General features: G+C 38.1%; 1 protein-coding gene across 3 annotated transcripts in view; it reads right to left on the reverse strand.

The window, feature by feature from the left end:
• stim1a (stromal interaction molecule 1a) overlaps positions 1-13,304 on the reverse strand; it is a 28,446-nt gene that overhangs the window by 5,700 nt on the left and 9,442 nt on the right. For all 3 annotated transcript variants that reach the window (XM_023403561.2, XM_023403560.2, XM_087173267.1), the window contains exons 6-9: positions 12,740-12,855; positions 7,955-8,132; positions 2,282-2,459; positions 1,475-1,642 (exon numbers count right to left, since the gene is read on the reverse strand). In XM_023403561.2, coding sequence (XP_023259329.1) covers positions 1,475-1,642; positions 2,282-2,459; positions 7,955-8,132; positions 12,740-12,855 — 640 coding nt within the window. The remainder of the gene's footprint in view (positions 1-1,474; positions 1,643-2,281; positions 2,460-7,954; positions 8,133-12,739; positions 12,856-13,304) is intronic.

The following is a 13,304-nucleotide window of genomic DNA, read 5'->3' on the forward strand; positions in this document are numbered from 1 at the left end:
AGTGACAAACACTTATTTCAGCATTATACACACACACTATGTTAACACTATGTTGTACCTGTTCACAGGTACAACAACAGTGCAGTGAGTATTCAAGAACATAAAATAATTTTTTCACAAGAGCATAATTGATTACTTAATCAGACTGCTTCAATCTCAACAGAGGTCCTTGGGAGTTTCCTGGTGGACAGCTACACAAATTGGGCCAGTGGGTCAATGTGAAACAAATAAAGATTCAGAGAGAGACAGAGAAAAAGGGTGGGAGCTAAATTGGAGTGACTGTGTTGTGGTGATCAGCCATGTTGAGCCGGTTGTGCGGCACACTGTGATTCCGTGTGGCTGTCATCTCCCTCCCTGGCTAACTACATTTGGATTGGTCCTTTGGCTCTAGCAACCCTCTGTCTGTTTATGTGCTCATATAATCATTTTTTGATGTGGCCAGCAGTGGGCTGTTAATGTATTGCTTTACACAAATAAAAAAAAAATTTTAAAAAGTAAAGATATGGCTGAAATGCTCAGAAAAAAGACATTAAATTCCAAAAAGCAGCAAGACTGACCACAGTTTCCAGTACAGTGAGTCCAATACAAACACCAGTCAAACTTTACAACATTAGCAGTAGGCAGTAGACAGCAGGAAACTAGTCTGACTTTATTTAGCAGGATAATGTTGTATAGCTCAGTTTTCTGGCCTGGATTCATAAGAAATTCTAATACACCAATTAAAATACTCAAAGTCTGTGTGATCAGCTCAGATCTACAGAAGCAAAGGAAGCAAAGCTGGAGAAATTTAAATGTGTTTGGTGCTATATTTACTGCTGTACTGTCCAGTTTGAATTCTACTCAGGCTCTCTATAGCTACTAACTTGTAATCAGAGTCAAAGTGAAAAATAGAAATACAACTTAACACAATGCAAACTGTATGTACCTCATGTACCTTATGTCTGCCTCACCTGTTCAGTTTGACACATTAGTGTGTCGGATCACTTATTTGGTCAATTTTGAGACTGCAGCTGTTGCTGTTGTTGTTAACAGTAATATGAAAATGTGTTTTCTTCACAAACACTAATAAAAGTAATAAAGTACAATAATAAAATCTGTAATTGACTTATGTAAATAACTACAACATTACAAACTTATATCAAGAAAATTCATGTGAGTTGTTTCTATTTCATGCATTATTCTAAAAATCATCACAGTTAATCACAGAAACACGGGCCAGATGGGTTTTAATGGCCCAGTCTGAGTCAATAGACCTAAGCCGATTTTTATTCCCACTCCGCCCTGGGCTACTTTCATTTAGAATGTATTAAATTTTTTATTGAATCAAGAACTGAAATATAAAGCCAACTTGTTCTAGTCAGCTCAGTCTCAAATCTTACATCTCTGGTGACTTGGTTGAACATTTGCCTTGGAACATAATTCATAGATTTTAAATAGGAAGTCCTATGATCAAGGCAATAATTACATGGCTTACCCCTTCTTTGGCTACCAGGAGCTGCCGTTCAGCATTTTGCTTCTTGATGTTGTAGTACTGCACTTCCACCTCGTGAGTGAGTTGCAGCCACTTCTGGAGAGACTCTGGTGGTGACCAGCTACTCCGTGACTCCAACTCCTTCTCAGCTTTCTTCAACGCCATGCGCACCTGCAACAAATGTCAAACATTAGGAGACAAATGAACACATAAAAGCAACACAACTATAAACTTTATATTATCTACCAACATATTCTTGGCAATGATTTTTATTTTATTTTTAGTATTTTCAGAATTCAGAGAATTAGAGAAGATCTCTGAAGTTTTGCAGCTCAAATCAATATTACATGAAAGAAAAGTTGTGAATATGCTAATTTAACTAAGTGGTGAATGGGTCTTGCCACAGAAACTCCAACATGTTGTGCAACAACACTGAATCTGAAAGCCTTGCATGGTTCCAATTTATCACTGTGAAAAAAAAAACAAAAAAAACACCTGTGACACAAGCGTCTGAATTTGATCACCGTGATAGTCCTTCAAGCAAATATTCATGTGTTTTGCTCACTTGTGTGGGCTGTGCTGTTCTGTTCCTGCCAAATTCCTAATGGACAAAGACTTCAGTGGGTGTATTTATATTATAGCCACTGTGAATCTGATAGACCTTAACATACTGCGCAGTTGCCACCTTTGAAGTTTATAAAACACTGCTCACTCACTTTCAATGCTTCTCCTTTGTGCTGAAATTAAGATTTTTTTCAATTAAAAACTACAAACACCATATTTAAATGACATTTATCAGTTTGCAAGTACCTGTTCTAGCTCTTCTTCTGCATACTTTTGGCGACTCAGTTCATTCTCTGTGCCCTCACGCAGCTCTCTCAGTCGTTGGGCCTCCTGCTTTGCTGCATTAATCTCATCCCTCAGTTTCTGCTCCAGGTTAACCTTCTCCACCTCTACCGTACGGTGCTCCTCCTGGGCGATCTGCAGCCTGAGGACAAAGAGGGGAACAGAGAGAAACAATTATTTTAAACTTGAGTTTCTCCTCAAAGCAAGAAATCAGTGGCCAAATAAGGCCAAACAAAGAAATGTAAAGTAGGAGGGGCCAGTGTCATTCTCTGTGGACAGTCATGACGTGTAAGCATGTGAGTGCCATGTGTGGAATGCAGGACTTGCATCAGTCATGCATCACCGGAAACAATGGCTAACATGTAGAAAGCATGGCCAGTCATGGTCAGCTGCTAGGCAGCGCACAATAAACTCACATCAGAGGGAGCAGAGCCAAGAATGGGAACAGCTGTCGTTGTGTAACTTTAGAACAGTACAGTGCTCCTGTAGTGTCCAGATATGTGTTGGTTTGTGTGTAGGATATTTTTAGACTAGCCTCCTAAAACAGGTCTACTTTTATAAGAGGATCATGACATAATAATTTGTGCTTAGACACACACCATTTTAATGTACTGTGATCTGTAAAAAGATCTTATAAAAAAAAATGTTTTCATTTGATCTGTAAAACTAAGCAATTGGGTGATAATACTTACAATGGACCCTACCCAAATGGTCCTTAGTCTGACTAATCAATCATAGGAGCACATAACAAACATCTTTCTTTTAGACTGCAACATTAAAAGGGCAGAAAGTAATACCATCTTTCAGTCATTAGGGAGCAGCACTCTCCTTCTGTCAGGCTAAACACAACAGCAGAGGGAGCACAGAAGGGCAGAGAAATGAAAGTTGATCCAAACAGCTAGCTATGGAAAATGTAGCTGGTGGGCAGTCCTACTAATGCTTTCGACCCTGACCTCTGCCATTCTCTAGCTAAGATTCAAAAGCACTGGCAGAGCTACAATGTCCAGAGAGAAGACGCCAAACACTGTTTTGACTGACCTGCATTGCAGGGCTCACCGGACGCAGACACAGTGTCTATGCAGATTTTGTAGAAGGTAAACAATAACACACACATTTTATACAAAAATATTATTACATTTGTATTTATCTTATTTCCTAAAATAACATACATTTTGTGTGGAAAGCAAGCATATTTATAAATGCCTTTCATATGCAGCATTGTTGTCCTTGTCACCAGTCCTTTTTCAGGATGTCTTTCAGCACACACCACACCCAGTCCAAATGTGGGTGAATTAGCACTTGAGCTGACATGTTAAGCAGTCATGCTTAACACCATCTCCCACCAGTGAGACAGAGACAGGGTCAAACAGTGTTGTAAAAGGCACCCAGGAAATCCAACGCTAGTCAAAGCCTCCACCCACTGTCTCCCAACAGAGAAGCCATGGTTGGGCCAGGCTACTTGACACCACCACAGGATCCGTTTGAAGGTATGGAAAGAGAGCAGCTGGCTGCAGGGATCAGGAAGAAAGGCACAGCAACAGACAGAGGACATACCTCTCTCTCTCACCTCCTAAAACAAGTGCTGTAAGAGATACGAGTCTCTTCTTGCAAGTCACACTGACCTACAATACAACATAACATAGTATATCTCCCACAGCCGCAGTACTTGGCTGTCCAGGCTGCAACTAATATAAGGGAATCAGATTTAGAAAAGTTTAATGCTTAACACCAAATGTCTGAGAATCACCATCTGCTTTTGGCTGCAGATTTTTAGGCTGGTTTTACTGATTTCTGCTCAACATTGCCTTTTGATTATGACTACACCAGCTACTACATTTCCTCAGTATAATGAATAGGCATTTCAAATTATATTGCTTTATGGGACATATTCTACTTTATGAGAAACAGGCCCAAAACATTTGGTTTGTTTGTCCTTTCACTGAGCTCTTATCGACCACAAATTAGATTTAAATGTGGCTGCACAGCAGTATTACATTGCTGCAGATAAATTATACTGTAACACTGAACCAATAGCCATAACTTCCGATATGAAATATAATGCAATTTCTGCACTGGTCCACGTACTGTATGTGAAGTAACACAGCACTCACTGATACAACTAATAAGGTATTACAAGCAGCTATGGTATGTACTGTTTGGGTACCTGAAGAGCATAATTCACAATATCTTTAATTGTTAACCTTTAAGATTTATTATCTCTGGTTGGCAGGGGCAGGTGTATTTTCACAACTGATCATAGTATAAAGCCACAGAGGCAACACACAGACTGACCTGGCAGTATATCAGAGGGATAGGGTTTGACCTCACTGGACCAGTCGATGGCTCTTTTGGACTGATTTCAACAGGCATATCCCACCAATATACTTTACACTCCTTTAGTGTACTGCTACAACAAATAGATGCACCTCATATTTATTATATAAAATGTACACAGACAGAAGCCATAACAGATACTAAAATTCAAAGGGAAGAGGTGTTACTGTACAGATAATGAGGAATCAAAGCCTGACACAAACCAAAGTCTTTTCACTCTTGTTTACCGTTCGTTAGACCATGCTGCCTCATGTTTCGAAAACTTGTTTGCTAAACAGTCAGATGACACAAAGAGCAACTCATGAGGGCAATAAAAAGTCTGAAAGTTTTGATGCCTACAACAGATTGTCTACCCATGTTTAGTTTCCCCAAAAATCCAGCCAGGAATGACATGCTCCTGCCACTGGTTTTGAATCTAACAAAACATGACATCCCCAGAGGTTAAACACAGGTTTTCCACTTTCCTTTACACTCAACCTCAGGTCAAATTAAACTGTAAACTAAACTGTTCAAATATGAAAAACTAATGGACACGTTATGAAGATTAGGTATTTCCAATGACCAACATGATGCCACAACATGCTCACAGTGACCACCAACTGTCATTTTACAAAATATTTATTTTCTCTTTTCTTAAATAAAACTTCTAACCATTTTCTAGTTAAAGTACACTTAGCGGTAACTTTATGATAAACCAACAGATGTACATAAAAAACTCCAATCAATAATACCAAAATATATATGACAAGAATCCTCTTATGGTTCTGTTCAATCATAGAAAAGCTGCAACCTCTCAGATTGTAATTGCATTGCTCTGTCTCAAAACTTTTAATCAGAAATTACACATGAAAAACATCAACAGCAAATCATTACATCTCATTTCATCTGCACCATTCGTGAACCTAGGTAATGCCTTATCCTTTCAAAAGCTAAAAAAAACAAAACAAAAAAAAACTGTCCTGTGTATGAGATGAAGCTGTGCTGAGTATCCTTTAAAGGAATAAGAGGAGACAGTGCATGCTTAAACGCACATTCCCAGCATTCCTTTAAGTATTAAAAGGACCAAAATAGTTAGAATTGTCTTATAACCTTCATTTATTCTTTATGATAATGCCAATTATCTATATACATTTGGCTCTATTTGAGGTTCTTTATTTTAAAACATCTCATTTCAAAACATTTAATCATTAAAGCTGCAGTGGCCTGAAGCCAGAATACACCAGGTGTGAGTGTATTGCATATCAGTATTGCATGTCAGACCAGAGAGGTGGCTGCACCGCAGACATACGCCACAAGCATTTTGTCAAAGGATTACCCCAAAGCTTTGTTTAATAATGGCTAAACTGCAAGGTTCACAGAGGTCAACCATTAACCCATTTTTGGGACATCAATTATAGCGCAAATATTCAAAAGATTAGTGTTGATTCAAACCCTTAAATCATGATATAGTCACTCATATGTCTTTTTTCAAGTTTTCCAGGTCAGGGTCAAGGTGGCAAAAACACAAATGGAACAGCACAAACATTTTTTGAACCTGCTCCAACCACTCCTCAGGATCACCAAATGCTCTCAGATGTAATCCCTCCAGTGTTGTCTGAGCCAGTCAACAGTAAACACTAGCAACTGAAGAGGTCTCATCTTGATTCTTTGTATCTGCAATTTATCCCTTCAATCACCTCCCAAAGATTACTGTATTATCACAGGTGAGGGCTGGGAGGACTGGCTGCTAAACTGAGAACTAAGACCTCTCTTCACCACCACAGTATGATACAGAGTCTGTATTACTGCAGCCAGTGCTCAGTATCTCAGACTTTTGAACAACACTGTATATTATTAATTCAAGAAGCCTAACTAAATGCAGTGATCATGCACATCTGCGGCCTCACAGCAGGAGAGATAACCACCCTGTCCTGTGATTTTATGGTGATGTCTGGTAGCCAGCCAACTCAGTCTCTGCACTCAACTGTTAGTCATTTGTTAGAGTCTGCCTGCTATTGTTTAGTTCAAAAAAAAAAAAAAAAAACATCTAATGAATGGAAAAGCACTCATGCCATATCCATATCAATGGCTTTGATCATGACTGCTCAAAGCAAAGCTTGCTGCATTTATCCGAACAGATTAGAAAAGATGTAATAGATTATCCACCTACCCAAAGTGCATTTATCTTTTTGTAATTTTTTTCCCTATTCAAAAGTCTGTGTGGAAATGCAATTTAAAGTGCATATTCTTTGGGAAATGTTGAAAACATTATACCTGGGAGTTAGCTTGCTGTGTTGTAGTTGGCTCTAAAGTCAAATGTTGAAGCTTCCAAAAGATGCTTCTAAAACATGGCCCTATGAGCTAGAAATGACAAGGAGTTGTACAGAGGTCAAAGTTGTACAGAGTTTTCACACTGACTTAAATACCATTCCACCTATTCAAGCAGCACATCTTTTCCTTGAACCAGTCATGTGTCTTAGAGGTTTTCATCTAATCTAATGGTTAAATGTAATTTCAATGCGACTCATTTAAGTCAAGTCATTTGGACTAATTTGTCTAAAGTCCAGTCCAATGACTCAAAATCCATTTTTCTAGTCTGTCATTACCCAACAGTCTTTCACTTCCCGTTTTAGAACAGTGTGGCTCTGTATGTGAAATCCTGTGAAAGTTATGACTGTGGAAATATATATAGGATTGAGAACCCCTATACGCAAATTCTTAACAATCAAACACATCTTATTTGCATAGGGAAATAACTGAGACTGACAGAATCTCCTGTAGTCCTTTTAATCAATGCCTGCTTCTGCTAACACCAGAAGAAATACACTGTTGTCAAATAAAACCTTAACCTCCAGAAACAGAACAGGGCACTATTTCACACTCTAAAGGATGTATAATTATTGGGTGAGGCTGTTGTTTAGACTGTCATATAGGTATCAAACTTATTACAAAAAAAAAAAAAAAAAGGCTACGGCTAATTCACGGCTAATTACCTGACAAGTCAATTGAGCAAGGGATTTGTGAGGAGTAACTCTGCATGTTCACCACATGTAAGCAGCGCTGGCAGCCAAACACTGGCTGATATTTCCTATAAGGCTGACAAATTATTAGCTAGTCAAAGTGAGCTTGAAGTCAGTTTAATAATAAATTGAGGATACAAATGTATTTGTTTGATGTTCAGAAGTCCTAATGTAGATAGAAAAAAGCTGTGCCGCAATTAATACAGTGTTTAATATGGAAATACAAAACTGATGGTATGTGTGCACAGTACTGTATGTGTAGAGTGTAATGGTTTGTTGTGTGGGTGTTGGGAAAAACCCTCACTTCTGTTGTAGATCATGCAGACTCTGCTCAGCTCTCTGCAGGCCCTCCAGGTCTTTCATCATCTTCTTCATGTGGTCCTTAGAGTAGCGATTCTGTATGTAGGCAAACCAGCAGCCACCCATGCCGATGACTATTGACACTACCAGCATGAAGTCCTTCAGGTGATTATGTCTATTCACTGTGAAAAAGAGAAAAAAAATCAAGAAGAGAAGGTACATTTAAGGAGAGTAATAAACATCAAAACTATAAGATAAATCTACAGAAGCAGAAGTGTTTTTCGACCAGGAAATATATCAAGGAGAAAATACCATCTAACAATGAGAAAGCTTTATGAGGATATGGTGTGAAACTTGTGCTTGAACATAGCCTGCAAGTGTTGTGGCGTGACACAAATAGAAGAGTCAGTAGCACAAGTTCAGGTTGCGGTGAGAGGGGCATAAAGCAAAAAGCCACAGCTTAACATAGCCTATTTCAGTCTGGTAACCATTGCTAATAAAGAACATACACAGAAAACCAAACAATGGCAACTATAACCATAACCAAATCCTATCTGCTATTTCTCTGAAAACCTAGGAATTAGGTGTGTGTATATTGCCATGCTGTCACTGTAAAGAATTCATAGCTACTGAAAGTCACAGCAGCTAGAAAGCAGGTATCCCATTTGTAAGAAGCCACTTCTCAAGTGAGGATAATTTTTACCAAGGCCATCTTATTATTAAAAAAATTAAGTCTGAGTCTATTTGATGAGTCAGGAGAGCATTGCCATGCAGCAACTGACACAAAGCCTGTATTTCAGCCTTGCAAGCCACATAATGATGCAAGCTTTTTATTGCAAAACCTGGAAAGGGGTGTATGGAAAAGAGATAACAAAAACATGACTTGTACTTCCTGGAGAGAGACAAAAATGAAAAAAGATTAGGGTAAAAAGTCAGTATAGGCCAGTGTCTCTTTACATCAGGATGATATCCCACCTAAAATCAGTTCTTCATAAACATCATCCAGTACCACTGGCTGCTGCTGACAAAGAGCCATGTCAAACATACATGGCACATGAATTAAATTTTATCCCAGAGCATGCATCTCTCTTTATATAAGCCCTCTGTATGGTAAAAGAGCACATACCAAGTCCCCAACTTGTGCTAAATGATCTGTCAGGAGAGCTGTGTATATTCCCGTAGACATGCTTATAAAGCCCAGAACAAACACAGGTTCATCAGAGTCAAAGATCTTGGACCAGCTGTGCCTGCTGTTGTTACACAGTAACAAACCAGAACTAAGAAACAGAAAATTTACAGGACAGTAAACCACTGGTCTTGTCTCTTCTTTATTCCCCTGGGTAAGTAAGAATAGCACAATAATTACACTTCAGCTACAGTGGAAGCTAGTATATGCAGATCACTCCGTCTTAACCTCCGAGAGCACAACCACCTAAAATTAGGTCACAATATTTAACTGAAATGCAAAGGTCCTATATTTGTCTAGGATCTGCATTGTGGGTGAGAACAGATGGTTAAAAAATAATGAGCATCATCTGAGATTAATAAAATTGTATCCTTATGTTAAACTGTTGTCCCGGTTCTATTTACTGCTCTTTCAACACTATCTGTCAAAAACGGTTTTGCCCTCTATAAAATTTGTCACTGACTCAGTAAAGACTGCATTCACTGCCTTTCAAGAAAACCACCAAGAGATGATGAAGTGACATTTAATTAAAAACAAAACTGGAAATAACTGGACCCAAATGTGCTTGGGTTAATTATTACCCAACTGTCCACTAGATTAAAATCAACCCATTGTGAGATGTGTCTTAAAATGCTGCTGCTATATACAGTCAGTCAGTCTGACCATTAGTGGGACCCACTGGCGTTGAGAGGCTGTCAAAACCAGATAGCCCTCGCTAATGTCTTCCTTTGGGTGTGACTCTAACAAAACATCCATAATGACACATGTCAGATACAGACCACTACACACTGTTCCCCTGTGCAGTTTCTTTTTGATGCAAATGCCTGCTTTCTATGAGGGTTCATTAAAATTTCTCTTCTTGCTTCACTAATGATTACATAAATCAGCTCTCATCAGCACTCCTCTTCCAAATATGCTCCCTTCTACTTCACTTTTTATCCATCTTTGCTGTTCTCCTTTAAAAAAAAAGAAAAAAAAAGAAAAAAAGACTGCGCTTCAAGGATAGGGATGCCTCTGCCCACCATTTATATTTTGTAGAGCTGCAAACATTATTTTCATTATTGATATATATTTCATGACAAATGTGCGTAGGAGAAGGATGAATGAATCCAAAAATGAAGATCTAGCACCAAAACATTGCAAATAAAATTTATTATTATTATTAAATTACCATAGCCCAAGGAAACACATTCAGATGTCTCATCTTATGCAACCAACAGTCCAAAACCCAAAGATATTAGTTCAGTGAAAAGCATTTACCCTTAACATTGGAGAAGCTGAAGCCATTAAATATTTGGCATTTTTGCTTGAAAAATAACAAAAGCAATGAATCCATTATTAAAGAGTTGATGATTAATATTCTATTGATCGACTAATCAAATTCTACTGATTGTTGCAGCTCTAATATTATGTGTAACCTCTGTAGCAGGGATCATCAATTTAATTTGTCTAAGGGCCAAAATTTTTCTAAGAAAACACTGTGGGGCCTGGACTTTCAAAAAATATCAGTGTGAACATACTCCTAATAAAACATGGGAAATCCATAATGATAGCTATATACAGTATTTTGCCTAAAAAGAAAATGATTTCAGACCTCAGCTAAGGAGGAAGTTCACTGAGGAGTGATGGTTTGTTAAATTCATTATTAAATAACACTGTAAACACTGATCAGCCACAACATTAAAACAAGTAACTCGTTTTAATGTTGTGGCTGATCCGTGTATAAGGTGCTATACTGCAAATACTAAAAATTGCCAAGTCCTTTGTGATTAATAAATTAATAATCAACATATACAGCTCTATCACTGTGTTTGCTGTCAATCTGACCTGCTGCTTCCGCCCGAGCTGGTTCTCCTCTCTCCTCTCTTTACTAGCTACAGCTATCCCTAACCCCCTAACCGCCTTATGCTGATTTAGCTGCCACAGCAGCACTGGCTAAAACCTGGAAATATTTTAAACAAATGAATTGGATAGCTTATCACATTGGTTGGAATTTTCAGTTTCTACGTCTCAGTTTTGCTAATACCTGTACTCCAGACCATCTTTTGACAGGATGAAATATTTTTCAATATTCATGTAGATTGAGGGAGCATAACGTTTAACGCCAGTCACGAGCAGTCAATATTGACTAGCAGATATGCTAGCTGTCTTCTCTGTGGGGAAAAGCCAACAACAATCCTTCCTCCTGTACATGATCATACTTTGATTCTATATGTGCAAGGAGAGGAGGGGGTGTTCACAGACAGACCCATCGTCAATGTGTGTGTATCTCATTATGGGAGAGAGAGAAAAAGGCAAGGACGGTCTGACCAAATCAATGCAATAAGATTTTACCCATTTGAAATAGTAAAAAACAAAATAGAAAATGGTGGTGGTCAGTTGTGATATTGTGGCAGGCCCCCCACAAACAAATCAATGTATGGGAAACGCTGTTAAAAACGCTGAAAAAAATACTGTCTCCAAATATATATATATTGAATATAGCTTAATAAATTTTTTTCCTCCTCACATTTTCTGGATTCATTAATAATCTGCGAACTGGATGGGAAGCTTTAGCGTTGCTGATCACTGTTCTATAGCATAACATTATATCCAAAACCGATTCCAGAATTCTCACTTTCTAAGCTGATGCAAGATACCATACAGCTGTCACATTATCACTCAGCTTTTAACAACAAACATGCTTTGCATGAAAAAAAAAAATGGAATTTTTCATTCTGGGAACATGACTTCCCAAAGTCAACCAAGAATGTATGAAAAAATACAAAGTACTGCCAAGAGGGAAGATGGCTGAGACACATCCCATTCATTGTGATGTTACGAAAGAAAAACAAAAAGAAAAACCTGAAAGACAACAATCTGTAGCTACAGAATAGGAGCATTGATACCAGAGAATGAGAGTCAGAGGATGAGTGGTGTGTTTATTTGTCTCAGCACGCAGAGGGGTGGGTCTGGAATACAGAGCAATGTGATCTAACCCTCAGTTCACTTCCACAATCCTTAAAACTAATACAGGTGATAACAGGATTTTCCCTACATATAAAAAGGCAGACTAAATTCAATAAATGAGTAAGTCAGTGAGTAAACAAGTGAGTGAAATAAATAAATGAATAAATAAAGCTAACAAAACCTAACCACAACATATCACATGGACCATGAGCTGATAAAAAAAATGAGAGCAGCAGACAACAGTGGTCAGGATGTTGGTAATGTTGGTAGGCTGTTTATTTGAACACAAAACTTTCTGCAGTAATTTCAAGAGAGTAAAGGTGAGGTGTAGAGTTAGTCATTTGGAAGATGTTTTATGCCACTCTGATAACCGGTGCGGGGAAGACATTTCAGCAAGCCTTGAACTTCCAACAAATTTACAGAGTAAGCAATGATTTTTATTTAAAACAACAACAACTACAAAGCAATTTGGACGCACGTAACTCTGGCCAGGCAGCAAAATCCTCAAAATTTGTTTTGTTTTACTGTTTACTGTACCCATTTTCTTATCTGTGCTCAGGGATTCGAAGTATCTGGAACAAATCACTGATCTTGTATGAATGAGTGTATTCATTTGGATTCAATAGGAATTAAAAAAAGAATAACGTCACTTACTCAGGGGTGCTCCAAACAGCACAGTGTCCAAAGATTTGAGCTGCAACTTTTGCACATGGCTGCGATCCAAAATCTTCAGAATAGAGAGTGTCAGAGTGGTGTTCTTCACAGCAAGCCTGAGAGAAAACAGACAGTCCTTTTATAAGAACAGGGAAGCAAAGCGTGTAATGCATTTTGAGCCATGTGTAATGTAACCACTTAAAATAATTTTCAAAAAACCAACTAATCAGACATGAAAACATTATTAGATACATTAATAGTAGTAGATAGTGAACAAATTCTACTATTTTGACAAATGTACACAGTGGATTCTTTTAATTGAAGCTAAACAAAAAAGCCAGAAACTACAACCAATCTAATAAAACTGACACTGACTGATAAGAGAAGGGGATGTCATGACGACTAAAGAGGGCAATCTAAATGGTTTTTAATTGCTAGAACTAAAAAGCTGCATTAAGTCAATTATTTGTGTTAGCACCATTCCCACATTGCACACCATTGTTGTAATGAGTAAACTTTGAGGCTCAACTCTTATTACTGTCATTGAAGTATTCAATTTTTATTT

The sequence above is a fragment of the Seriola lalandi genome, unplaced genomic scaffold, assembly GCF_002814215.2.
Source record: "Seriola lalandi dorsalis isolate HSWRI2012SDOR001 ecotype SW California unplaced genomic scaffold, Sedor1 jcf7180002054144, whole genome shotgun sequence".
In the NCBI taxonomy this organism is placed as follows: Eukaryota; Metazoa; Chordata; class Actinopteri; order Carangiformes; family Carangidae; genus Seriola; species Seriola lalandi.